Source organism: Myripristis murdjan, chromosome 15, assembly GCF_902150065.1.
Source record: "Myripristis murdjan chromosome 15, fMyrMur1.1, whole genome shotgun sequence".
NCBI lineage: Eukaryota > Metazoa > Chordata > Actinopteri > Holocentriformes > Holocentridae > Myripristis > Myripristis murdjan.
In genome coordinates, this window is record NC_043994.1 from 17,112,363 (window position 1) to 17,140,186 (window position 27,824).

At 40.9% G+C, this 27,824-nt stretch overlaps 2 protein-coding genes across 5 annotated transcripts; one reads left to right on the forward strand and one right to left on the reverse strand.

The window, feature by feature from the left end:
- The first annotated feature begins 942 nt into the window (after positions 1–942).
- On the forward strand, positions 943–19,809 carry hif1an (hypoxia inducible factor 1 subunit alpha inhibitor). 3 transcript variants are annotated; one of them, XM_030070335.1, is made up of 8 exons: positions 943–1,348; positions 12,834–13,084; positions 13,662–13,810; positions 14,011–14,156; positions 14,520–14,626; positions 16,655–16,718; positions 16,862–16,972; positions 17,369–19,809. In XM_030070335.1, the coding sequence occupies exons 1-8, from the start codon at positions 1,169–1,171 to the stop codon at positions 17,423–17,425; spliced, it is 1,065 nt and encodes a 354-aa protein (XP_029926195.1). In that variant the 5' UTR covers positions 943–1,168; the 3' UTR covers positions 17,426–19,809. The 3 variants fall into 3 exon arrangements, with proteins under 3 accessions (XP_029926195.1, XP_029926197.1, XP_029926196.1); XM_030070337.1 differs by lacking the exon at positions 943–1,348 and adding an exon at positions 11,756–11,777; XM_030070336.1 differs by lacking the exon at positions 943–1,348 and adding an exon at positions 12,087–12,136.
- A 51-nt stretch (positions 19,810–19,860) lies between these two features.
- On the reverse strand, positions 19,861–24,392 carry cuedc2 (CUE domain containing 2). Of its 2 annotated transcripts, none has more exons than XM_030070338.1 (9): positions 24,258–24,392; positions 23,467–23,553; positions 23,074–23,217; positions 22,874–22,935; positions 22,490–22,623; positions 22,163–22,330; positions 21,966–22,030; positions 21,810–21,870; positions 19,861–21,289 (listed from the first exon to the last, which is right to left on the reverse strand). In XM_030070338.1, exons 2-9 carry the CDS (start codon positions 23,538–23,540, stop codon positions 21,143–21,145), a joined length of 855 nt encoding a protein of 284 aa, XP_029926198.1. In that variant the 5' UTR covers positions 23,541–23,553; positions 24,258–24,392; the 3' UTR covers positions 19,861–21,142. The 2 variants fall into 2 exon arrangements, with proteins under 2 accessions (XP_029926198.1, XP_029926199.1); XM_030070339.1 differs by lacking the exon at positions 24,258–24,392 and adding an exon at positions 23,883–24,091.
- Between the last annotated feature and the right edge of the window lie 3,432 nt (positions 24,393–27,824).

Here is a 27,824-nt window from a genome sequence, read left to right on the forward strand (position 1 = left end):
GCAGCGACAACCTGTTACACTCAGAAACGACACAACACACAGCCTCGCTGATATTACAGAATGGACATCCCATCACCACACTTGGATCCATTTTGTTAAATAAAAAAATGTTGGCCAGTTTCTTTACTTGTATTAGTGACTCTATAATTTGGTTTGAGAAATATAATTTGACCAAAAATATGTTTTTTTTTGACAAATGATGAAATAAAAGAGTTCTCAGTAGTGGCCTTTAGACTTTTGGACCCCACTGTACATCTATTTACTATGCCATTCCAACCCATGCATGCAGCGTTATGTTCTCTTTCATTTTTCCCTGCAGTCCAAACTCAGTGCAGTATTCTCTAGATCAGCTTGCCATCAGTGTAATAACTCTGGTTCCAACACTGTTCCAATATTGTTGTCTGAATTAAAGTTATTTATTTAATTCATTTTTTTTTTTCTACAAAATGCTTTATGTGTAGGCTAGACTACAAAACAGGCATACTGGCATTGTCCAAATTTCTACTTTTCATATACCACTTCTTCTGTGCTTCTTTTTTGTTAATTTATTTACTTTTGTGATGTTTCATGTTTAATGTGATCTGGGGTAACCCACCGAGTTGAAGCCAATAAAATTGACCAGCAACACTAATTCAGATTCTGAAATAGGTATTTAAAATGGTCATATTTCATGTCACTTTATTGAAAATAGCCTACACATCACAGATAGCATGAAGCCATCATCGATTTCTGTCTATATCTGCTGGCCAACCCATTGTCCTCACCACTGACGACCAAAAAATGACGCAATAGCGCCCTCTAGTGGAAGTTGCAATGTGTTACATCAGATATTAGTTACTCCTCCAGCACTTTAGGTGTCACTGTTCCTCATTCTGCGCATGAAATTCTCAAAGTATTTCCTTGACTACTTTGGTTGGTGTCGTTTGTTCTGTGCCTGTCAACGCTGTGTTTACATCTACATGGAGCGGAGCTAAAACGACGCTGCGTTTGCCGTCTGGAGACCAGTTTGGTTTTCTCTGAGTCTTATTCCGCCGTGGAGGAGACACTTTGTATCACACACCCGCCGCTGAACCTCCAACCGAGCTGGGGTTTGTCGCGAAGAGGAGCCAATTTCGGACTGTTTTACTGAAAGGAGGTCGGGGGTTTGAAGCTGTGGTAGTCGACGGTGATGGCAACGGCAACGGTGGTGGAGACCGATCCGACCGCAAGCGAAGGCGGCGCCGCTTTCTCCGAGGTCCAAAACACGGGCTGGAATGAGTCTCAGCTCCGAAAGTATCCCTTCCCAACCAAGCCCATCCCCAGACTGTCCCACACAGACCCCAGGGCTGAGATGCTCATAAACAACGAGGTAAACTCCGCTGGCTACACAACTTTACGCACCCTGCGGCTGTACCTACTGATCCTCCGCTCTGCTTTTAATGGTTCAGATGGGTTGGAAGACCTTTGCTAGTTGTGTTAGACGACTGAGGACACAGATAGATTAGGGAAACTCAAACCAGTTCATATCCAGGACCCCAGATAGATCACGTAATGCACCATCCTCTCGTCTGATAGCATGCATGCACATCTGAGTGGTTACTTGCGCTGCAGAATTCAGTATCTCATTATTCTGTGGGTAGGGTGGTATGACTAGGGGGAGAAGGAAACCTAACTTAAATGAGTCATCTTTATGACCTCATTTTGAAAAAAAGTGATCACGCACTCCTCTCCGTTTTTCTGGGCTCCTCCTGAAACACGTCAGGGACCCCATGGTGTCCCTTGGTCCCAGTTTGGGAGCCACTAGCACTGGGAACCCTGATCTGCTCTTGAATTAACAGCAGATCGGATCAAGTGTGCCTGGCTCAAGATTAAGCTTAGAAACCCATCTCATTAAACATAGCAGAGCTCAGTTCATTGCTGCCGCCTTATTGCAGTACTCTTGGAGTTTAGAGATGGTAGGTCACGATTCATCCCAATAACCTTTACTCTTTAAGAGACTAAAGTCTCAGCAATTGAGTAAACATGATATTCCCGCGTTACAAGACCGTTTAATTTGCATCAGTGAAAATTAACCATCTTCCATAGCAGGTAGTAAAGGATAAGTGCCTTTTCCACTATTGCAAAAAGATGCAACAGTGGTGTTTTCCACAGTAGTTTTGTTGGGTAACAATGTGCCCGCATTGGTTGTGAGTGACAGCATTGTGGAAATGCACATCTTATTTGTTTGTACATGTTCAGAACTTGCATGTCACCAGAAATGTTACATCCCATCCGCTGCTGGTGGAAGAGCTCTGGGCGTTGCTGTGTTTGCATGACAAAATTGTAAACTTACATCACTTCCATTATGTGACAGAAGCTGTACAAGCAGAATAAAGGCAAGGCTGATATTTTTTCAGGTAGACAAGCCAACCTGTAATGGTCAAAATACAAATGTGAAAAAAAAAATCACATTATCAGCAGGACCTTTTGACAGTTGGCAGCTTGTTTAACATTAACAAAAAGGACCCTGCACAGAATGAGTTATTATGCATGCCATGATCCTTCCCATGAATGAGTGAATATGCTTTTTCACTTTTTCATTAATATGCCTTTCAAGGAAAATGACACCCCACTCACCAACTCCTAAAAGGATCTTATGATGAATTGTATCACAAAAGGCTACACTTATTTGCCTCTCTGTGATTGCATTTTAGGCTCAGTGGGTTTGAATGCCTGCTAGCACCACACAGACAGTATTACTATGACTAAGAAACACGCCACAGGCATAGTTTGTGTTGTGATAAGGAAACCCATTCTCTGTTTTCATTGTTGAATGCTCCTTTTATCGCTAGCAGCTTTTGCCCCACTTCAGGGGTTAAAAAGAACAAGGGAATGAACAAAAGTGTGTTTTCAATGAGTTTCACTCAGTAACAGGTCAGATCTGAATTCTGTTACCCCGTCCATCTAGTTGTTGTAATTGTACAGAAATAGTTATTTTCAACACTTTTAAAACTACACTGGCTTCAAAAGATCCTTGTCACTTGCACCACTAATTGTGTGATGGCTGTGTTGTAGTACACTAACCAAAGTTGTTTTTCTGCACTTTTAAGAGTTACTGTCCAAGAATAGATCAAGTATAACAGGGGAGTCTTCACAAACTAAACCATGCATCACTTGAACTTTGAAAGTGGAAAACATTGCTTTTACAGTGACCCTACCACTTGACATAAGACCTTGGTTTAGGGGACATTTTATAAATTATTTGAGTAACTGATCTTTTACCAGCAGTTATGTATTTTTCATGCTGTGTCCAAAACTGGAGGAACAAAAAATATGTTAGGAACACTAACATATTGTTCTTGATCTAGAAATTCTACTCTAAGGCTACATTTAGGTAGTCAGGAGAATATGGCCTAAATCATTTTTTTTTTTTTTTTTTTTTTTTTTTACTCAAATGTGACACCTCTAATATTTTTATACCAGTGTGATCAGCAGAAAGCCACACTGAATCTGACACCTCCTGAGTCCTAAACTGAGAGACACTGAGGTTGCAAATTTAATAGATATTAAGGGAAGATGCTTCAGCCAAAGCCCCCTTTTTTTCTTGTCCTCAACCCGACCGGCTGACGGACTGTTTCTGCAGAAACTATTTGAGAAATGAACGCCTGCACCACTGTTTAAATGGACTGTCGTGCCAATGACATTTTCTGTCGTTCAGTAGCATGCTTGTTGTAATTGTGGGGTCATGGTACAGATTTTTTTGCACTGATGTCCGATACGGGTCTCATGCAAAGATGAATGTGAGCAGTCAAGCCCAAAAGATCACATCTGAGAAAAAAAAATCAGAATTGGGTCACTTTAAACCGCTGTGAGATCGTGGCCCAACTCCTAGAGGGGAGCTTTAAGTCTGTTTTCAAAAGATCATAAACAGGTGTATGAACTAAAACGTGCAGAACAACAAGGTTAAATATTAAAGTGAACCTCTGGATGAGTCACAGTGGAAAAATAATTGCAGACTCGGGTCATAGAGTTAACGTATTTGAAAAGATATCTCTTTTCAATGATCTTATTCATGGGGGTAGGGTTTGCTCTCTCCTTGCTGTAATGTCCTTAAGGAAGATAGACGTGAATGGGAAACTCCTGCAAGTTTGGTTATTTTTGTGTTTGGCAGCCTAGGACCCGTGCATATCCTTTTATTGTTGTAGCTACAGCACATAGTGTTCACTAATACATTGCATCTGTTATTATGACTTAAATTAAGCATTAGTGTCCTTTGCCTGGCTGAGGGAAAAATGGGAGAGGCCATCTCAAAATCTCGAAACATCATGAGGCTTTTCTGATGATTAAACCCAGGACTTTGTAGAGTGAAACACACATCACCTGCCTGAGGTGTTGTATGGATGAACTTCCACTGAACTTGGATTAGAGCTGGACTAAGATTTGAGCAAACTCATCATATGCTCCTGCCTTATATCAATGAATTACAGTTTAATAATCTATCCTTACAATTAACATATATCCAGGGTGTGATACTGTCCCTTGTTGCCATTTATGTTATTTTACTGGTATTACAATATGATTTTCTGTGGCTTTTTGAACCTGCTGCTTCATATTGTAAAACCCTGCTGCGACATGTGTGTGGTAGCTCTCTAAAAGCAAAGGCACATAAATGGCTCACATTGGTGGCGACCTCAATATTCTGAAGTGTTTATACTGTTTACCGTCGAGGGAGTGAGTTCAATCTCGCTTCGTTTCAGGCGTAATCACGAGAAAACTAAAAAAAAAAAAAAAAAAAAAAAAGAAAGAAAGAAAGAAAAAGAAACGAACTGCCGGCTACGTGAGCGCGCGTGCGTGAGCGAATGTATCGCGAGCCCGAGGTTTAAGGATGCTGATGAGATGTCCAAATAAGGCTCGTCCATTCAAGTCCCCACTGAAATCCTTTACAGCAGAGCCGAGTGGTGTGTGTGTGTTTCCACCGTGCACGTACCAGGATGCGTGCAAGTTGCAGCTCTCTCTTTATATAAATATAAATATATATTTATAATATGGATTGCGTTGTGTTGCACCGCCGTAACAGTTACAACAACCTGTCAAAATAAAAGCCCGGCGTGTGGCTGCGCCAAACTAGAAGCCTTAACGTAAATGCGCGTCTGAGCTTTATACTTTCCTGCACTAAAAGGTTTCCCAGCAAGCCTGTGTTGAAATGATCTGATCTCACACTTCTGGCTGTGAATGCAGACGCCGTGCGCTCGCCTGTGAAACCGCGGAGTGGCTGCGTGCGCGGAGAGACACGGGAGCGCGCCTGTGGGTGTACGTTCAGTTAGTCACGTAGCACTCGCTACCTAACCCTTAACCCTTATTATGTCCAAAGGGACCGCCAGAGCTGCAGCCTGGCACTTACACGGAAACACCCACCAGTGATGTGATGTACATGTGTGCATGATGCGTCTCTCCGAATACAAAAGACTCTTTTGATTGCCACAGAAACACGAATAATAATAATAATTAAAAAAAAAGTGTGTGGAGGATCAACCACAAGAACACTCAGCTACATGACTCAGGAGCACCCGGTAATGCTGGGGATTTTTTCCCCCTCAGTTGATGATAATTTCTTGGAATTATAGGATTAAAGCTGTAAACAATAAAGTGAGATGTTAATGTGAGAACAGTTAATTTACAGCATAAAATGGGGATATGTAAAGTTGTAAAGTTAAAGAGAATGTAAATTTCTCTTGTGAGCTGGTGTGTTTTGCGTACGTGTGTATGTTTTGCAGGGCTCTCAAGTTTTGAATGCAGACCAGAGTGACACCCCCCTCCCCCCCGGCCGCCCCCAATTTTGTCACTCCGCAGAGGGTTGGATGGGTTATAGAAATGGAGGTCTTTCATATTATTCATATTATCATCAGTGTGGTTGCTGTTATAATAACTACTCAGGCTTACAGAAGTATGACACCAGGCACTGACAGTTTAACCAAGTAGAACATCTTTATTGATTTTTTTTTTTTTATTTAATGTGAGTGAGAGAGTGACTGACTGACTGACTGACCAGCTGATGGAGAGACTGAGTGGCTGACTGAGTGAGTGAGTGAGTGACCAACTGACTGAGTGACTGAGTGACCAACTGACTGAGTGAGTGAGTGACTGAGTGACTGACTGAGTGACCAACTCACTGAGTGAGTGACCAAGTGACTGACTGACTGAGTGAGTGAGTTACTGACTGAGTGAGCAACTGACTGAGTGACCAACTGACTGACTGAGTGAGTGACCAAGTGACTGACTGCCTGACTGAGTGAGTGACTGATTGACCAACTGACTGAGTGAGTTACTGAATGAGCAACTGACTGAGTGACTGACTGACTGAGTGACCAACTGACTGAGTGAGTGAGTGAGTGAGTGACTGACTGCCTGCCTGCCTGATTGAGTGAGTGAGTGAGTGACCAACTGACTGAGTGACTGACTGAGTGAGTGACCAACTGACTGAGTGACTGAGTGAGTGAGTGAGTTACTGACTGACTGAGTGACCAACTGACTGAGTGACCAACTGACTGAGTGAGTGAGTGAGTGACTGCCTGACTGAGTGACCAACTGACTGAGTGACTGCCTGCCTGACTGAGTGAGTGACTGAGTGACTGACTGAGTGACCAACTGACTGAGTGACTGCCTGACTGAGTGACCAACTGACTGAGTGAGTGAGTGACTGTCTGACTGAGTGAGTGACTGAGTGACCAACTGACTGAGTGACCAACTGACTGACTGACTGAGTGAGTGAGTTACTGACTGACTGAGTGACCAACTGAGTGAGTGAGTGACCAACTGACTGAGTGACTGACTGACTGAGTGAGTGAGTGACTGACTGACTGAGTGACCAACTGACTGAGTGAGTGAGTGACTGAGTGACCAACTGACTGAGTGACTGACTGAGTGACTGACTGACTGCCTGCCTGACTGAGTGAGTGAGTGACTGACTGAGTGAGTTACTGACTGACTGAGTGAGTTACTGACTGACTGAGTGACCAACTGACTGAGTGACTGAGTTACTGACTGACTGAGTGACCAAGTGACTGACTGAGTGAGTGAGTGAGTGACCAACTGACTGACTGCCTGACTGAGTTACTGACTGACTGAGTGACCAAGTGACTGACTGCCTGACTGAGTGAGTGAGTGACCAACTGACTGACTGAGTGAGTGAGTTACTGACTGACTGAGTGACCAAGTGACTGACTGAGTGACTGCCTGACTGAGTGACCAACTGACTGACTGACTGAGTGAGTGAGTGACTGACTGACTGAGTGACCAACTGACTGAGTGAGCGAGTTACTGAGTGACCAACTCACTGACTGAGTGACTGACTGACTGAGTGACTGACTGACTGAGTGAGCGAGTTACTGACTGAGTGACCAAGTGACTGACTGACTGAGTGAGTGAGTGAGTGAGTGAGTGAGTGAGTGAGTGACTGACTGACTGACTGACTATCTATGACTTGTGTCGTTTGTTATAAGTGTCTGTGGCCTTTTTGGACTCAGTAATCATCTGTGTTGTTGGCTCCCACTTAAAACAGTTCGGCTCAAGTCCTGCCATTTTCAAGGTCATGATGGAGGCCAATGTCCCGTCCAGAGACAAGCTATTCCGGGTTGATGTTTTGTTGAGACCCACCATCGAAAATACCCTCTCAGCATCCGCATTTGAGTGAGGAAGAACTAAGATTAAGGTTGCAATCTTTGCAAGCCTCCCAAATTGGTTCAAGCCAGTCACCTTTGAAAAAAGGAACCAAGGGCCTTTATTACTTAAATGTTTTCCTTTTATATTAAAAATGAGCAAATTGTGTTGTGTGCAAAATATTTCTTACTTTGTTCTTTTTTGAGGTCATCATTCCCCAAAACTCCTCAACGTCAAATGATGTTGGGTCCTGGGGCATGGCAATGTCCATTAGCTGGTAGTCCATAAGCTCCTCAGCTATTTGGTCCTGTTCCTTGGGATCATTAAAAGGAAGGAGTTCCTGATATCTTAAAAAGAGCACAATGTGTACAAGACTGTTTAGAATGCAATGAGAGACAGATTTCTTTTGTGATCATGATAATCATCTTTTTAAACCTAAAAAGATAGTCAGTATGTGAAAACCCTTGCCTGTCTACAAAGTAGAGGACATCTTCAACCCCACACTCAGCCCTCATTTGCACATCAACAAATCTGGCATGCTTCAGGAGAGCATCTTCCAAAGGGAGTTTATCTATGGCATACTCCACAGCTCTGACCAGGAAGGCCAGTGCTGCCTGTTGGAATTGTTGAGCCTTCTGTGTTGTGACCTCTCCAGCCTCAAGGAGCCTGTTGAGTGTAGCTCTGGTGATGAATCCCACATTGAGTTTTTCTCCTATCAGAGAGACAGTAGACATACAGTAGAGAAAGGTAGTCAAATACATGCATCTTACAGGATATCTTTGGGTTTAATACATACTTTTTAAAATATTTTATCCATTTTCCATCATCAGAAAGATCACTTAATCCATAGAAAAAAATTTATTTGTTGTCAATAAGCCTACAGGTTTATCTCCCTATGTGACTTCAAAGCATTACCTGGCAGTTGGTGCAGTGGGTCCTTGTAGGGGATGTCATGGACTTCTCCTCGCAGTGCTGCTGGTTTCAGGAACCTCAAACAAAGTTTCTTCACAAATTTCGTCATCTGCAAAATTTAATGTCATAAAAGTTTCCAATGCATGATTGATCATGCATTGGTGCATGATGCATGATAGATAATTAAGTTATTTTTTCACTCTGCAAAAGTCATTTATCAAGGGAGGCATATAGTGCACAGAATCAACAAATGACAAAATAACACAACCTATATCTCAAAGGAGTGCTGCACATAAGAAAGGAGACACAAAAATAGCCAAACATAGCCCACCAACCCTCCCATTTACCTCTTCATACAGCTGGAATATAGATGCCTTTTCTCTCTGGAGAAGGAGGTTCAGTGCAGAGAACACTGGCAATGTGGCCTGAAAGAACAGGAGGTAGACTTCCGTCAGGGGATCGGTAAACGCCTCCACTAGCCTTCTGAACCTTGGTTGTTTCTCATCTGCAAATAGACAATTTGTTAGTATTGGGTGTCTCATTTAACTATCCTGAACTAGTGTCAATATAATGAGTGACTTACTTAAGGATTTGAAGTAGCTGGTGAGTGGGCCATATTGCTTCAGAATGCGGGTGATGCACATCTCCAAACTCAGCCACCTCACAGAAATGTGCAGTAGCATTTCCATGTACTCACTGCCATGGAGTTCACAAAATTCTGATAAAATATGCAAGAAAAACAAAGTTAACTCATTTTTTCTTCAGTTTTGGTGTACAACACTGTAGCTAAATGAATTACAAACCTTTCAAGTAACCTTTACGGTTCGTGCTGCCCTTAAACCAATATCCAGTGTCAACCACAAGGTCCTCAGTGTCAAATCCAGATATCTGCAGAACATGATATGAGTGCAAGGATGTCATTTTACAGCAAATTAATTATTTCACCTTACATTAACAGATAATTAATATAAAAGCAAACATGTTGAAACTTACTTCCAAAAACCTCTCCCCTGCATGTTTGGCAGTGTTATGGATTATATGGCAGGGGCATCCATGAATGTAAATTTTGGGGTTTTCCTGAAGCATTTTTGCCGCAATTGAATTTTTGGCACCAATGTTAACAGGGGCATTATCAACTGACAAGCCAATGCAGTTTTTCCAAGGAATGTTATTCTCCATCAGTACATCGTGGATTTTTTTATATATGACATCAGCTGTGCCACATCTATTTCCACTTGTAGTGCACATGTCCAGGAATCTGTGCACAACTTTGGTGGTGTCAAATACCCTGACAGTTAAGGGGTTCATCTTCTCAAGTCCTGTAATGATATGGTAAATAACTAATTTTGCATGCATACACTGGATGTGTATTATTTCAGTGTGACTTAAACATGAGGAAATAGAAACAGGCAATTTAGCTGTCAAACGTATAGCCTACCTGTGTCATTTGAACCATCTATGACCAGTGTAAAGGGATTTTCCCTCATCTTCATCACCAGCTCGTTCTTATAGTGTGGTGCCACTGCTTCATTAATGATGCAGGTAGTTTTTGTGCTAGCACTCTTGAAATTTTGAGCTGTGGGAGAGTCTTTGAAACATTCCCTGTACAAGGGGCTGAAATGGTCAGCCACAGCAAACGGCACATTGTGTTGAACCATTGCTACGGCAACTTTCACTTCAGCTCTCCTTGTCTGCAACAGAAACAAATGAAAAAAGATTTAGCTCTGCTGACTACACATTTGAATGTCTACATGTCTACAATTTTAGTAACAACAAAAATACATTACAGAGCAGTATTCTGTCCATGTCATGGATGAATGTCTCATATATCATATGCCACAAACATAGAATTAGTTGTACTATTTTGTATAAATGGTATTCATGAACATTGTAACCTTTTGGATGTAATGTGCTATGTACCTTGACCTCTTGGACACTCATTTCTGCAGTCACTGGCACGTAAAAGTTTTTGACTGTGCTGGCTGACTTCAGTGACTGCTGTTTGGCCTTGTGCCCCTTACTTTCTATGTGCCTGGTCACATCTCGCACACCTTGATGGGCACAGGAGTTCTCTTGGCGGCAGATGGAGCACCAATAATAGAAGCTGGTGCTTCCTACAGTAATAAACGGCCATTTACAGGTCCATTCTTTATTAAAAGAGCTCTTGTAGGTGGCTGCTCCTGGTACTTTTCTTTTGTTTGTTTTGATGGTCTCTTCTGACTCCATAGCCATCTCGGACGTCTCTTCCACCTGTGCTGTCTCTGTCTCTTCCACCTGCACTGTATGTTCCTCTTCCACCTGTGCTGTCTCTGTCTCTTCCACCTGCACTGTATGTTCCTCTTCCTCCTGTGCTGTCTCTTTCTCTTCCACCTGCACTGTATGTTCCTCTTCCTCCTGTGCTGTCTCTTTCTCTTCCACCTGCACTGTATGTTCCTCTTCCTCCTGTGCTGTCTCTTTCTCTTCCACCTGCACTGTCTCTTTCTCCTGCACTGTCTCCTCCTGTTCCACCTGCACTGTCTCCTCTAACCTGGGCTTTTTAGGGGGCTTTCCTCTCATGGCAAATGAGAGGATGCTTGACTGCTTTGCCTTTTTACCTAACGTCTTTGAAAGACATATGCAATGATTAATGCATCCATGGCCAGGATTATGATCATAAAATATGACATGATTTTAAAAGTGACCTATGAAAACAGCAGTGTTAATTTTGTAAACGACGATGTTTACTAAACGTAAACACTATTACTGTGTCTCAAATTGCGCACTTCTCACACTCACGGCACCACTGACCGGAAGTAGCTAGCCAAAAAAGCTGACTTCACTTGTCGTTTTACGACTGCTAATATGTCACTTTATTAAGTTTTAATTTTTTTTCAGGCGAGAAAGTAACCACGTAGATTCCAAATGTTTGGTCAGTTTGTCCAAGTAACGTCTGTTTTGAAAATTGCTTTGACGTTTTCGGATAACTCTCAAGCTAGCGATTGTGCAAAGTACAGCCACATCCGGTTATTTACAAAAATAAAACTCTAATACCTTAGAAGCAGTGGTGATGCTTTTATTTTGAAGATAGGATGTATACACGTCTACTTCCGGATAACTTTACCACCGAAAACCAAAGCCGGCTGCGGCACTGGTAGGCATCAGGCGGGCCGACGACGGCACTAGCCGCTACCGCGTCAGGTCTGCCTGACAGGTGAGCAGCCGGTGCCGCGGTCGGTCCGCCTGATGCCGACTGTCGGCCACAGCACCAGGGGGTAGCGGTTACTGCCGCAGACGAAACATTCTTCAATAACAAATGATAAATTTAAGAATGATCAAAATCAGTAATCAATAGAGCTATTGTCGCGGGCGACGGTATTCGGCGGTGAATCTCCGTTCGGAATTAGAGAGGAGGAGAAGTAGAAGCTGTGGCGATAAGTGCACAACGGGAAGCGCGCCACCCTTCACTTTCGAAATTCGCGCCCTGTGCCAGTAATGGCCCTTTTACTCACCTCGACACGGTTTAGGTGATTTTCCATTACAATTGAGTAGCACCTCGCCGTGGCTGAGCGTACTTACAGACAGTGCACTGACGGAAGTGTGCGATTTGAGATACATCGTATTTCAGCAGCAGGTATACTAGCTCAGCACTAAGCAGCAGAACGCAGTTTCTATTTAACTAGCAGCTAGCTACCGTTGGTCAGCCGTTAACATAACAAACCCGCTGTCTGTCACAGTGAAACCATTTTTATTTATTGACTACCGTCATTCAAACAACCTAAGATGGTTCGCTGATGTGTGTGAATAGAATATTTATGACTTACTCTGGTCGCATACTCCGGTGGTCTCTCTCTGTGATGCAGCTCGTATCCAGTCGCAATTTCCAAAGAAAATAAAACTTCCAGGGGAACGGTTGTAGCAGAATTGCTTTTTTCATTGGTTGTTGCGTTAAGATTTACCCAGATACAGCAGTGTTTCTGTATCTGATTGGCTACACCATAGCCAATCAAACAACTTTCTTTTTTTGACTGACAGCACTGACACAGGCGCTCAATTTTTTTTTTTCAGCGTGAGAAATACAATGTGTGGCGGGAGTGCGTGACAAAAGACCCAAAAGAGTGACTGTCACGCTCAATGCGTGACACTTGAGAGCCCTGGTTTTGGTGTGTGTGGAATGTGTGTGTGTCTGGATTCATGGAGAGTGAGTAATGCAGTGTAAGTGTATTACGTGCCACTATAGGTCTTATTTGTGTCTCAAAGTTGGTGGGATACTTTACAATAGATAGGTCCTATTCATTTGCATGAGATCAATTTATTCAATCTGTTTTCAGGAGCCGGTGGTTTTAACAGACACAAATCTGGTGTATCCGGCTCTCAAATGGGACATTGGGTACCTCCAGGAGAACATCGGAAGCGGGGATTTCTCCGTCTATATAGCAGAAAACCACAAATTCCTCTACTACGATGAGAAAAAGATGGTCAACTTTGAGAACTTTGTGCCCAAATCACGACGAATGGAAATGAAATTCTCAGAGTTTGTGGACAAAATGCACAAAACAGAAGAAATGGGAGGAGAAGAGAGGTGAGCCACACTTGTTAAGTACACTTGTTTGTTTGAGCGTGGTGCGTATTCAGAAGAACCCAGAATTTTGATGCTTAATCGAAACAACAAAGTCTTCCTTTGAACTGTAAACAGGAATGTAACCCAAGTGTCAGAGACAAGACGGGATGTAGGCCAGAGTGTTTGTGCTGCAGGTGTGCTTGACAGTGGAGCGTGTTTTCTCTCATGAAATCTAATGCAGTACAGGAAACTGCAGGGAATGACTAAGCATTCACACAGGAGCATCTGTGGGACACCCTAGCTCTGTGACCTGACTTGGCCGGGCCGCTCACATTTGGATCACTTACTGAAGTGAACCTTCCCTTTGACTCACTGACACTTTTAGCAGCTCCTGCCTATATATATGTTTACAACACACTCTTCCCTTCCCTCGTATCTTTTTTGTGGTTTAAACAAGATGTGGTCTGCTACACTAATAATGATACTGCAGTGTAAACCTGCCTATCCTGCTGACACATGCAGAGTGCTTTTGAAAGTCAGCTGCACCGTGATGTGTGTTGGATTTGTGACTTTGTGTCTCTTTTCATGCTGTTTCCAGGGTATACCTGCAGCAGACACTGAATGACACAGTAGGGAGGAAGATTGTTGTTGACTTCCTAGGTTTCAACTGGAACTGGATCAACAAGCAGCAAGCCAAGAGAAACTGGGGACAGCTGACATCCAACCTGCTGCTCATAGGCATGGAGGGTAAGGGCCCCGCAGGCAGTAGTTATCCAATGAATAACTGATGTCTTCTAGTTTCTGCTGTATGATGCTGGATGAAATGGCCTCAGGCTGTGTCTAAATGATTTATCTTGTTTCTGTAATTTTAGATGTCTGTGTTGCCTCTTCTGGTGCGATCTCACTCAACATATCCACATTCTTCATTCATCCTCTTTTCACCACAGGCAACGTAACGCCAGCGCATTACGATGAGCAGCAAAACTTCTTTGCACAGATCAAAGGCCACAAGAGATGCATCCTCTTTCCTCCAGATCAGTTTGAATGTCTCTACCCATACCCTGTGCATCACCCCTGTGACAGACAGAGCCAAGTAAGCCCACGACATGCAAGTTCCACCTAGGTTTTATGAGGTGGGCTTGACTTGATTTTTTGGTTCCAGAATAGTGATTTCTGGTTTAGGCAATCAAGATCAGTCAAGTTCAGACAGGCTAAGATTAAACAGTGACTGAAATGAGCTGTGAAAAAGTGATTTACCATGGATTCACAATGAGAGAAACTATGTGCATCACATAGAGGCAAGTGCATGGTCTCTTATTTGTCTGAAAGTATCCAATATATAATTTCATTCCAGTATTTTTAGAAACAAAAAAGATAATTTATTTTCTCTTTTCACCAAGACAACTGAATGAGATGTGTTCATATTTTCTAATGGATATACATTCTTAATTTATAGGTTGATTTTGATAACCCTGACTATGAGAGGTTTCCCAACTTCAAAAATGTACTTGGCTATGAGGCTGTTGTCGGTCCTGGAGACGTGCTCTACATCCCCATGTACTGGTAAGAAGTGCTTTCATGGTCCATCTAGCTCCCATGTCTGTGGAGATGTGAAAATGTTGCACGCAACCATTACTCTCCATACAAATCAGCATCACCAAATCACTTCATTATCCCTCAGACAACTAGTCTCCCAGAAGCCTTGCCATATGAAACATTTTCATGTCCTCTGCATTTGAATGTGATATTCTTTGATTTAGCTGATAAACATTCTTGTGTCAGAAAATTATTCATCCATTTTCTATTACTGAACGTTAATTGTGCCTGACTGATTGGCCCAGAATCTGTAAACATCTGCTGTGTCAAAAGCAACTGAACGCAGCAGGAATAATTATTTAAGAATAAAGCTGTCCTGTTACAGCATAAATTGGCAGTGACCGCTTGGTATTGGCGCGATGGCAACAAAGGTGGAAAACCCTGATATGTAGTTTTATGGCCCCAATGAGCAAGCCCCAAAATGCTGCCCTTGGGCCAGAACCACTTTACTCTGCTGTATCCCACAATGCTTCACTGCACGGCTTGCTTGTTGGTGAGCCGAGCTGGCTGTGTGTGTGATGATTTCCTCTCCCCATGTCACACAGACTGCCTCCTGCTGCAGGCAGTGGAGGGAGAAATATGGTGACATTTCCATAAGAAAACTTGTGAGAACTACTAGCTGGCGCTCAGTAGAGTGTTTACTTCCACAGGCACGATGCAGTTGTCAGGACATGCAAGTTCCAGATGTTGAATTTTCACCACAAGTTCATAATTTCTTCCATGCCTCATTACCAACTTGTTTTACATCAGGAGATGCACACGTTTTCATGACTGTATGTGGAATGACACATGAAATATGCCTGTTCAAATTCTGGCCACTTCTAAGTGTTTTATTGGAGCACCACATGGCCAATCAGCTCTGTATTTGTTCAGCAGCAGTGATGAGTGTCATCTACTATGCCTAATTTTGTAAAAAAAATAGCAGGACAGATAGGTGAAAACTAGATATGAGCTCTTGAGTGCTTCCATGTTGTTTGATAGGTCCAGTAATGGAGGGTTTGCCTCTTATCTCTGCTGATCGATACAAAGAGTTTGATGGTGTTACATGAATCCCTTTGGAAGTTTTATGCCTTTTAGTGAGAACCCACATCCAGTGTCATGCCCTCCGGTGGGAAGTCCCTTTGAAAAGTTAATCAGTTCTTCATTCACCATAACTAACCTTTCCATTTCGTCTAAATTTTAGATATCTTGCTAACAGACAGACTAATAGTTGGAGTGGGGCAGAAAAAAAAATTCTAACCTGTGTGTGAGCAAGAGGATTGTCCAAGCAATCAAATGGCACCAACTTGCACCTGGGCACTTCCAGTGGGCACCAACCATTTACACACTGTACAAGCCAGTCAACAGTTTCAGAAAAGTGGGCATTCCTGTATGGACAAAATGACCTACCACTGAGTCTGCATCTCTCAAAACTAAATGAAACTTAATTGAATAAAAACGCCTGAAGAGAATTATGCATGGGGAATTAACTTTGCTTGTTCCCACCAGGTTGTTTGTTTCTGCTTGCAAACTGAAAGATTGCTCATGGAGACGAAGATCCCCCTTGTGAAATGTGCAGCTGTGCTCATTTAAAGTGGCGTGTGTTGTGGTGCCCTTTCTTGTGGGCAGTGCTCTTGCTTATGTGCAACTTCTCACTTATTCTTGCGAGTTTTATCATGGAAATGCAACCTTTGTTTTGAAAATGCTGACCTGGAGAAATGATGCCAAACATTTATTTAACACCGCTTACCTACCATACTGTCTCTCTCCCCCATAATAAGTGCCTGAGCTGACCTGGACCCTCCTCATCATCACACTCTTTAGGCTGCCACCCTTGTTACTCTTCTGCCTTTAGACTGCCTCTTTCAGTGTCTCACTGCCATTCATGATGTTGACATTCAGTATAAGAATTTTGTCTTGCGGTAACATAGAAATTCTAGAAATTTTTTCTTTAGTGGTGAGCCAGGACTTGTTCAGTTTAACTAATTAAGTCACACTTTTTCCTCTTTTCCTCAGGTGGCATCACATCGAGTCGCTGTTGAATGGTGGAGTGACAATCACTGTAAACTTCTGGTACAAAGTATGGACCTTTTTCATTCACTAGAACCGCATTCAAATACCTGTCTCATCCTTGCTGTTGCATTTACAAGTGGTTCTGCTTTCTAATCATGCCTTATCAAGTGTTTTTTTCATAAACATCAATGTACTGACTCCTTTGTGCAGGGTGCGCCTACACCCAAGAGGATAGAGTACCCTCTGCGAGCTCATCAGAAGGTGGCCATCATGAGAAATATTGAGAAGATGCTGGGAGAAGCGCTGGGAGACCCACATGAAGTAAAAGCAGTTGTTTTTATATCTTCATTAACTTATTTAACCGACAAATGATACAAAAATCTCTGCAGTCATCACTGTGCACAAGTGAAACTTGGACGTCACTCCTCCACCTCAGTTTCTAGAACATCAAACCAGGTTCCAAAGCTATTCCACATTTAGGTCGTCTGTTGGGAATGGAGCATGCATGAAATCCCAGTGGCACGCTGACCCTTCCAGCAACCCAATTACTGGAAATATTTATGGCTTACCTGATTTAGTACAAAGGAAAGAGATATGACAGGCCAGTATCAAAGGACACTGAAAGAATGCAGGATGTAGCTCTCTTACTGTTGGATGTATTTTGTTCTTGATGTGAAATTGCTTATCGTAACTGAGAATCTCTTTGTTTTTTTGTAGGTCGGACCTTTACTGAACTTGATGATCAAGGGGCGGTATGACCAGGATTTCAGCTAGAACCACATCACAAAAAAACATTAACCAGACTGCTGCTGAACGTGTGTGCGCATTAAAGTGAAACTGGTTCACATGCACTACGCACTCTGACTTTGGAGCTACCATTGCATGGCAGTAAATGGCCACCTTGAAAGACATTGAGACCACTCTGCTTTGTCTCTCTTAGCGCTGTTTTCATTGTAGATCCAACGATGACATGACAAGGAACTTGGCCTCTGCAAGTGTTTTTTTTTTTTTTTTTCTCTTCAGAGGTGGCATAATTTAGCTAATCTTCACTAAAATCCAGATACATTTATGTGAGTCAGTGTTCTTTCAATATCGTTGTAATAAAATATTCATTCTTAAAACAGTTCTAAGCACATCAACGAGACTATGTAGTCAGACTTTAATAATGATGCATGTTCAGGTGTATTTGGCCACACAGTCAGTACAGGTGGTCCGAGATGAGTACCTTTTGGGGAACCTTTCACATCATCACTTTGATCACTAAATAGGTGAATCCAGGCTTGGGATGTGTAAGAATTAGAATATTACAACACATTTTCCATCACAGTATACAAACATAATTGTGGTTTGATAACGAAATTTGCAGATTTCTTCCTGCACTTCCTCAACTCTGGGTGTTACAGGTGCTCTCCACTTTTAACCTGTAAACAAATTTAAAACTGCTTAAGTTCTTACCTATAAAGATGACCATTTTCTTCCTCTTCTTCTTCTTTTTTTTTTTTTTTTTGGAATATGCCTTCATGTGACTGTGTAAGCTGTGTTCTCTGTAGGCCAACTTTGCTGTGGTTCTTGGGAGTGATCAGCAAGAATTTTCTGTTGTAAACAAGAAGGCTTACAATGCTATGTGCGCAGTAATAGAAACCGAGTGATTGAAACAGTATGGATAAACAATAAATGATGAAGAATCTTCAATCTGGGTGAGAATGAAAAAAAAAAAACAAGCAGCTCATATTCACCCCAAGCAATATGCGACTGCTTACAGTTAATTGATTTTAGTTGAGTGATTGCTGTTATTTTTATGTTGTTGCTCGTTTGATTAATATTCCAAGTACTTTTATTGGATGTGCTTTTCTACTTACTTACCGGTATGAATTGAGGGTGCACTGAAAGTAAATAAATTTAGCAGTTTCACTTGTGTACACAGCTAATTTGAAGATTGAAAATTACTTGGTGTTGTAATTTGGGGAGGTTTCTGTAAGTATGGGGGACATTTTGTTTGGTGTGTGTGCCACATGCTACCAGCTCAGTCGAAGTTACAAAAGGGATTGAATAAAAGTGAAAGTGATAGTGTTTCATGTTGATAGCTGACCTAGTAGGGCCACCTGCTGGAGTGCATCTTTTGTATCCACCATCTAACATAATGTACTGTTTACAGTGGTGCCGTTCGCAGTAGCATGTCAACTTTGATTTATCATCATCTGGTCCATGGACTATAATGCCAAAATATATTCAATCACCATTATAGACAAAAAGCAGCAGGTCCGAGCTACAAATTGTGCACCAAAAGTCAAATTCAAGTTGAAATTTTATATTTGGTTGACCCAGGTTAACAACCCTCAAAATAGCACTTATGTATAGTTTTCATGCAGCCATATTTTGAAGGACATCCAAATGGGAGAGCAACTTGACAATTATTGTGCAATTTTTCGGTGCTCTTGCAGTTACAAAATGTCAATAGCACATCATATGACACAGATGGGACAGAATAATTGCATATTGTGCTGTATGTGCCAACCCAGCTGTGTATGAACTGTTAAATAGCTGTCAATATTTAGAAAGTTGTCTGGTTGCTCTGTGACACTTGAGTCGGTGGATATACGGAGAACTTACAAGGAAAAGAATATCTCCATACTTCATATACCAGTAATATGTACATCTTCAGGGCAAGTTTTCAAGACGTGTTCAATTCAATCTTTGAGGTATGTGAATTGTTGTGTATCTAATGTGCATATCTATTATAAAGTACAACTTGATGACACGCCATTTTCTCTGTAAAAAGACTTCATTTACCTGATGTAAGTCAGGGGTTGGATTTTCCTCTTTATTCCCAGGTTATCCTGTTTACTGTACTATGTGCCTTGTTCCACAATGGCATGGCACTAAATATTGCTAGGACATTGATTTTTTTTTTTTTTTTCCAAAATCATTTTTTACTCTGGCATTGAACAGCTTTACCGATGAAACTTAATAATTCATTGAAAAAACCTGAGCGTAGTCTCACTGATGGATGCCTGTTTTGAACATAATGTGCTCTTAGCTCCTCTGATTAAAGTTTGACTTTGTTTGCAGAGTTCTGAAGGACTTCTGAAAGATGTGATCATTTCTTCTGCACGTAGCTTTGCAATAAACTGTTCTAACAATGCTTTCAAAATGGTGTCAGTCAGTCTTTGGTAATGTCAGTGAATAATGTAAAGAATACGATACAAAGGTTAATTCTACAAAAATTAGTATTTACTACAAATTGTGTGGCAACAACAATTTTCCAAGGCAAGGTCAAGGGTGTCAAAACTCAGTTGTGACTTGAACACGGCTTGAGTAATTTATACCAGTATGCTTTACAGTAACACCATCATATTACTTACAGTAATTAAAGACAACACCGTTGCCGATAATGACAAAAGTATCAGTATCAACATAACTTTTCAACACTTGTGTTACACCTACACTCAGAAAAACTAATTCTCTATTTTATACCAACCGAAAACTGCCAATAGTTTGCTCCAAATGGATGCATAAGACAACACAAAATACAGCAGTATAACTTGGCAAAACTTATTCTAATTAACAACCAATTTGTCCTAATTTACATTTAAACCTAGAATCGAGTCATAATTAAAGTTTTCACAATCACAAGCAAAGTCACTGAAAACACAGATGAGGATGGAACGTTACTGAGAGGGGACCATTTTAGTAACCTTATGTAAACAGACCCTGCGAGCACCTAAAAGCACTCATCACAATAAATCCTTAAACAGTTTAAAACTTTGCAAATCTAAACATCTATATCAAAAATAAAGACAATGCTGTTTGATTGAACTTATCTGACTTTAAACAACTTTAAAATCAAGTCCTCAAGCAGCACTTGTCTGTTGATACTTTACAGTCCTCCACCCAAATTATCATGCCAATAATTTCTATGATGAAAAAATAGAACTTTGAATGAAAAACGGGTTCAATGCGTGAATTACCTAACATCAAAAAGGTTAAGAACTGTAATGTCCAGAGCGAGGTCTACAGCACCACTATAAAGAAACTAGCTATTTACAGCAATTAAAATACTTTGATTAGTCTGTTGCCATCATACCACATAATCAGTTTAGGAAAATACAAACAAATGGAAACCCGGAGCAAAGAAAAGTATGTCAGTGCAATGTCAGACCCGCTGAAATGGCAAAAAGTAGATAGACTAAGAGTTGGTACATTACACAAACATGTACACAAGCTATGATATCCCCACCAAAATGTCACACAAAATACCAACACCCCCAGGGTTAGGTGAACAGTGCTGCAAATAAAACACTGCGATGAGACGTATTTAACCAAGGCAGATAACTGTAACAAATCTGTTAAATAAGCCACTGATATACTATCAAATATCTTCTTTTTGCTTGAGTAAAATATCCAACAAATTCAGGCCCAAACAAAGGAATAAATTAAAGAATAATGTAAACAATAATGTCAATAGCTGCTCTTATAGTGATGTCTCAATCATCAATGGAATCTGTATTTCCGTGCAGGCTTGAGACTGACGTATGTCTTTTTCATGTCATCAGTCTCTTCTTTCTTCACAAGCTGGTATCGCTCCCCTTTCGTGGTTACCACCTGGTTACTGTGGTACCGAACAAGCTTCTTTGGGGCCTGTGAAGTTCATAACAGAATGCACAAAGTTTATTGTCTGAGCAGACTTATTGTGACAATGATAATAAACCTTATGCACCATCTTCCACATCACTGTTACAAAGTGCTTTACACAATAAAGTAACGGTACCAATCATTTCAAAACAAATTAAAAAGGATAAAAGTAACAAAGAGAGATCAAAAGGATAAAACAGAAGAAATGAATTGGAGATGATGCTATGAACAACATTAGGGAAAGGCCTCAGCATAAATATGAGTTTTAAAAAGAGATTTACAGGGAGGCACTGACTGAGCTACCCTGAGGCGTCCAACAGGGAGCTACATATCCAAGGGGCCTGGAGAGCCAAGGCCTGGTCACCCTTGGTAACGAGACAAGTTTTGGGAACAACGAAAGGCACCCTGCCTGCAGTCGAGCTCATATGCAATAAACAAATCTAAAAACTAACCTGGAGCCTCCCTGTGTAGTGTCTTGCACACAACAAAACTTAAATTCTGAAGATAAGGTATGAAGGGAACTTACATCTTTGGGGGCAACAGGTCTGTGTGTTTTCTTGTCATCTTCCCTGTCTACTAGCATGTACCTTGGGAAATAAAACATAACCATGAGTATGGATGTTGCAATAAAGAAACAAGCATGCTATCTCTTACTAAGGAACATGAACAATCGTCAACTTACTTCTCCAGGATGCTCTCTTTAAGTTTCTGGTCAGCAACTGAGGACATACCCTTCCCATGGTTTACCTAAGACAACAGGACAGACTGACTGTTACCAGTTTGTCACAGTGTATACCATCAGATCAGACAAACATGCACAAGGTGGGCAATGACTGACACTACAAGCTTGATGACTCTCAGGTTGTTGCAGAAACTCACATTAAGAGGAGTGGGGCTGAGCTGGACATCCCCTTCTATGATAAGGCGCACGGCCTCCTCCATGTCTCCCTTTGCGATAGACAGGGCGCTGCGGGCCTCTGACAGACTGCACTTGGGAAACATCTCCAGCAGGTGCTGTTCCTGTGCCTCCCACTCAGACAGCGGCACCTGGACAAAATATCATTCTTATATTGCTTCAACTTCAACTCAATATCAACACTAGCAAGAGCCACGTGGAGATTCTCGTGATGCATAAGGGAAAGTGTTATTCCAAAGAGTCTAATGAGAAAAAAAAAAAAAAATGCTGCCATGTCCTTAAATTATTACCTTGGCAGTGGCGCCCTCTGTCTGCGCATTAAGGCAGTGCGTGTCTCTCCCTGGTGGAGGTCCAGTCGCCAGTGATGTGAGTTTCAATGGAATCTCATTGGTCCCTGCCTTAGGCACACTGTTTTCTGTGTCAACTAAGCAATAAACACACAGCAGAACATCAATAATCTGTAGCAGACATATTAGACAACATTTTCCAGCTAAAATGAGCAAATGTTATTCCTCAAACAGCGGTCACTGGATCAGTTTATTCTGAAACCCCATTGGGCATTTGTTGATTTTAAAAAACAAAACAAAACAAAAAACAAAAACCAATATAACATTGCATTTGGTACTCATAACAAGGTGATACATTTGCAATATACGTCACATCATGACAGTTACCTGAGTTCCGGGCTGTGGCTAATTTAGAAGCCAAATTGAACATCATTTCACAGACTTTGACACTACAAATTAAAAACAAGGCATTAAAATAAGCATAACAGTCAAATGCCAGCAAAATTATGTGATGGTTTTATCTCATTTATCTGTGCTATCTGTGACAATCAGAAAATGTTGAAAGTGTAGTTATCTCTCATCTATACCTGTCAATTTCAGCAAAGCCAGGTATGTAGGCCTCTAGCATTTCAGCAAAGACCTCCACATCAAAGTTCTCCTCCACACTCTCCTGGGAGCCCAGATCCTCCAAGACCCCAGTGATATAAGAAAGGAGAACATCATCCAGTGTGCTGCAGAGTGGTTAGAGATGAAATACTGTGATTGCAGTCAAGTGAGCTAGTCACAGGGAACTGCATGCAATGAAGAGCTACAATCATAATCTTGATTTAAAAAAAAAAAAAAAAAAAAAAATGCAGTTATGTGGCAACAATTTGTGGCAAACATGCATGCCATACAATTTCCAACAACAATCTTTGTTTTAATGCAACTGTACAATCGTTGTACTGACATGAACTGTGCCACACAAACAAAACTTTTACCTGAGATCTGCATCAGGGATGAATGTCTGAATGAATTCGTGCAGGGCACCATGGATAATTTTGTGGAGGTCCATAGCGTTCTCCCGACTGTGCAGAAGAGGAAAAATAAACCTAAGTCCAACTAGCTGCAGCTGGGGTACAACAGATGGTCACACTAGTCATGTTAAACGGGACGGACTTCAAACCTCAAATAACCACACAGCTGTCAGCCATTCACCAAACATGGCAGTGGTGCTGTTCTGTAAGTTTGCTGTTATGAAAATGTTACAAAAGCTTTTCTTGGTTATGAGAGCTTGCTGGCGCTGCTCTATCTCACACTGACACGGTACTGTAGTGGCTACTGCTGAAACTGGTATTGCCACTGCTAATGTTTTCTCTAAACAAACCTATCTAAGTCCATCTGCGATATTTATTACCTTTAAGCAGCGTGTTAGAGAAGGAAACAAAACATGTTACCGCCGACTACCTATGTTAGCAGGCGAGCTAATCGTAAATTAGCCTAATAATTGCTAACGCTCCAGCTGAGATAGTTTTAGCTAAAGCGTTAGCTGCGGGCTAGCCAGAAAGCCGTGTGAGGTGAGTGAACTATCCCAATTCGATAGTTTAATTGATTTCCTGTCAACATTGGCCATTCAATCAACATCAGCATCCATCGTTACAACGTTAGCTAGCTTGTTAGCTCGCTGACTAGCATTAGCAGCTGGTTGGCGTTTCTTGCTAACGATGCTAAATGCATCCCAGGTGGTAATTAATTTTTGATGTCATAGCATCCCTTAAATGAATAAACTTACTGTGATGGGATTATGGGGACATGAAGCTAGATGTTTTCCCCAGATGTGTTGGGGGAGGCAGGGCACGGGCTTTTCTCTGGTCGCCTGTTAGCTAGCCCGCACGCTCAGTTCAAAACATCCGCACGTCATTTCCTTTGATCGTAAACAAGCAGCTGCGCCAAATTTGGTCTAAATCTTCCTTCAATTTCATCCATTAGCTTTTATGTTAAAATAACTAACTAACGCCAGTTATTTTTTGTGCTCCGACTGTAATTCAACCCTGTAGTTAAACCTATACAAGTGTTTAGAATTGTAAGTGTTACCATGGGAATGTGTAATGGAAATGACATTTGAAAGTAAAGTGATGCGTCCATCACAACAAAGACAAGATGTTTTCTCAACCTCTGTACAGTCACAGTGCTTCAGTTACGGTGTGTTCAAGGTGTAGACACGACCATGAAAACACAGCCGGTTTCCCCCGAGAAACTGGACCAGGTCAGAAATGATCAAACTGAAAATAATATCATTTTCAGAAACATGATCATATGGTAATCTTTTTTATGTTTGGGGTCAGATTGACCCCAGACATGATAATGGGGTTGATGATATAAAATGCTGTAGCATGCAGTCTAGCTGATGTGCCAGCAGCATGTCATGTTACATTATCAATTTTTGTTAAACAATTTTAATCATAATTCACTCATTCTGTCCGAACATAATCAAAGCTTTTATGTCTTTATGGAAATTTTGACTGAGAGCTGTGTTATGGTGATCTCAGTATAAATGAACACTTTATTAGTGACTCAAATTTCTGTCTGTTGTCGTTGGTGACTTTATTTTTTATTTTTTTTCTTCTGGTAAAAGAAGGTAGAGAGAGGTGCCAAACTAAACTGTTCAAGCTTATAATAGCATATGAATAATATGAATAATAACATATGAATTCTGTGTAGCCTATTCTGGTTATTATAAAAAAAATTTTTTCCTCCATAGGGGATCAAACTATTGTTTCTCATAACATGACCCATTAACTGTTTGGCCTATTTTGGCATATTGTGTGCAGACTAATTACAGCTCGGCTTTCAGTTAACATTTCTCCACAATAAATTATAAAGTTTGTGCAACACATCTTTGGGTCCTCTCCCCATGTCTGAACATTGCTTTAGGCCGGCATTAGACTAGTAAACAGGCGACTCTCACTTGGACATTATCTCATATCTTTTGCCAGATCCATACATAGTTGATGATCAAGGTGTTATCTGATGCAACATCAATGATGTCATTAGATCCTACTCTCAGTTACCTCCGCTGTGTTGGTATTATAGCAGATATGTACCTGTAAATCATTAATGCCCATTCAATTGTTTGCTCGCTCCCTTGGCAGTATCTCTTGCCAGCTGTAGTATTTCATCAAGCCTATGCAGGAAATATGGTACACACTACTGATAAAACAAGTAGGAACAATTCTTAACTTGGCTGAACTCTGTTTCAACTCTGAGGTCATGGCTAGACAGGTGGGGCTGAGGTATCAGTGAGGAGAGCGTGTAAAAATCTACAGCGAAGGAGTGCATCTCGTTTTTCTCCACATTGTGTCCACAGCTGACAGTGAAAAGAATCTGCAAGGCAGGCCATATAATGGAGACACAAGCACGCACTTAAGAGCAGCAGTAATGTATTGTTAACACTTAAGGGAATTGTGACGTTAGGCAGAAAAGTGAGTCAGCACCGGTAGTTTTCTCTGAAGCTGGAATAAAGAGCCTATATTTTGCCATGTGGGTTTATTTAACATTTATCCAAACTCTTACATAGAATTGAATTTATGCACATTGCCTGAATTGTTCCCAAAATAGAAAAAAATAGAAAACACCCCCCACAAAACCATACTGGGGGGCTGTATATAACCCCCCTCAGATTTTCCAATTCAAATTTTCCTCGGTAAACATTTACTTATTTGCGTTTTATTATATTATACTGTTTTTATCTATCTATCTATCTATCTATCTATCTATCTATCTATCTATCTATCTATCTGTCCATCTATCTATTTTACTAGGAAGCATCCTAACACTAGGTGGCAGCATTGAGTCATTGCTGACAGCAGGATGTCATCCACTGAGACTTTTTACTCTTGAGACCTGCCAGTAAAAACAACAAAAGTGATTTGTACTTATCAGAGCAGATCCGAAATTGTTTATAGCACATTGTGATGGATTACTCTGATTATTTATTTATTTATTTATTTATTTTTTATTCATCCTCATTATTTATTCTGTAACCCACTCCAACCTTGGAAAGACAAAGTTGTGTGTGTAAGTTTAAAGGCAAGCTCACAAAACTGCAATGAAATTACTTGCAAACACATTTGTGCTTAAAATTGGGAAAACACAGGGAATTAGCTGTCACTGTCAGAAAATAAAATAGAGAGAGAGAGAGAGAGAGAGAGAGAGAGAGAGAGAGAGAGAGAGAGCGCACTGGCTACTTCCATATACATGCGTCATTTTGACCATGTGAAAAATGTTTCATAATTATGTACAAGTAAGGAGTAAGTACAGATTTTATTAGACCAAATATACAAGTGAACGTATAATTTGAAGATAAAATGCCATAGCCCATAATGTTGTGCAAAAACCAAAGGTTCAGTATCACTTATTGGGATTTAATATGTATGTGTGTAACAGTGCTTACCACATGCACATATTTTTTAAAGTCTATTTATAAGATCAAAAATACAAGTTTGTGTCAGACTGTTTTAGCTCTTCCAAATTCATTACATTTTTCTGCTTTTCGGGACAAGAGCAAGGCCCTGAGCACAACAATTTATGTGTGTGATCAACTTCCTGTTATTTATCCACATTATTCTCCCAATGTCTAGGAAGTGTTTTTAATCAAAATAGGAAGCACTTGCACAAATGAGTCAAAAAACTTTTCTTTTTTCTTTTCTTTTTTTTTTTAAATTTCATATTCTATACATGCTAAGTGAAAAACTACCCTGAATGTGCAGTAATGGTGTGTTTACACGTCTCCCCCTGCCTATATGCTGTGGTACGATCAAGCATGTCATGCAACAATGTCGAGTCAGGGCACATAATGTGGATGTTGTACTGGTGGCACAGATTTCCATTTTCACACAGACAATGGGGACTGGGGGTAGGCAGGGGCATGTCTGAGCAAAAAAATCTAATTTCACTATTCTCATCAGAGTCACCAAACACTGTGTGAATGATTTACTGCCAAATTAATTACCCTTTACCCAACTTTAGACAATAATGTTCAGAGCTGTCTGTCGGAACAGTTCTGTAATTATTCTATTAATGTTCAATTTGCAGTTCAGCCAGAGTGACTTCATATTTAGATTTTATTATATTTTCTTAGTGAATGTGTAGTATTGCATCCACAATAGAAAGGCACAGAATTATTAGACATTTTTCAATTGAATTACCTGTGCAGCAAAGATGGAATCAGCGCATTATTTGATCTCAACACAGGAGAGAGAATTTGTTAAAATTTTAAATACTTAACACATCTGCTCAAAAGCTTTACAAAAGGTGCATTTATGGAGTGAAATCAAGCACAGTGCACTTTAATTAATTT

Excerpts from the sequence above, each read along its gene's own strand:
- hif1an (XM_030070335.1), top strand. The coding sequence starts at position 1,169 with ATGGCAACGGCAACGGTGGTGGAGACCGATCCGACCGCAAGCGAAGGC. Across the intron at positions 13,811-14,010 it reads GCTGCTCATAGGCATGGAGG|GCAACGTAACGCCAGCGCAT; the intron begins GTAAGGGCCCCG and ends TTTTCACCACAG. Across the intron at positions 16,719-16,861 it reads CTGTAAACTTCTGGTACAAA|GGTGCGCCTACACCCAAGAG; the intron begins GTATGGACCTTT and ends TCCTTTGTGCAG.
- cuedc2 (XM_030070338.1), bottom strand. The coding sequence starts at position 23,540 with ATGGACCTCCACAAAATTATCCATGGTGCCCTGCACGAATTCATTCAG. Across the intron at positions 22,936-23,073 it reads GGCTTTGCTGAAATTGACAG|TGTCAAAGTCTGTGAAATGA; the intron begins GTATAGATGAGA and ends TTTAATTTGTAG. Across the intron at positions 22,031-22,162 it reads TCAGCCCCACTCCTCTTAAT|GTAAACCATGGGAAGGGTAT; the intron begins GTGAGTTTCTGC and ends CTGTTGTCTTAG.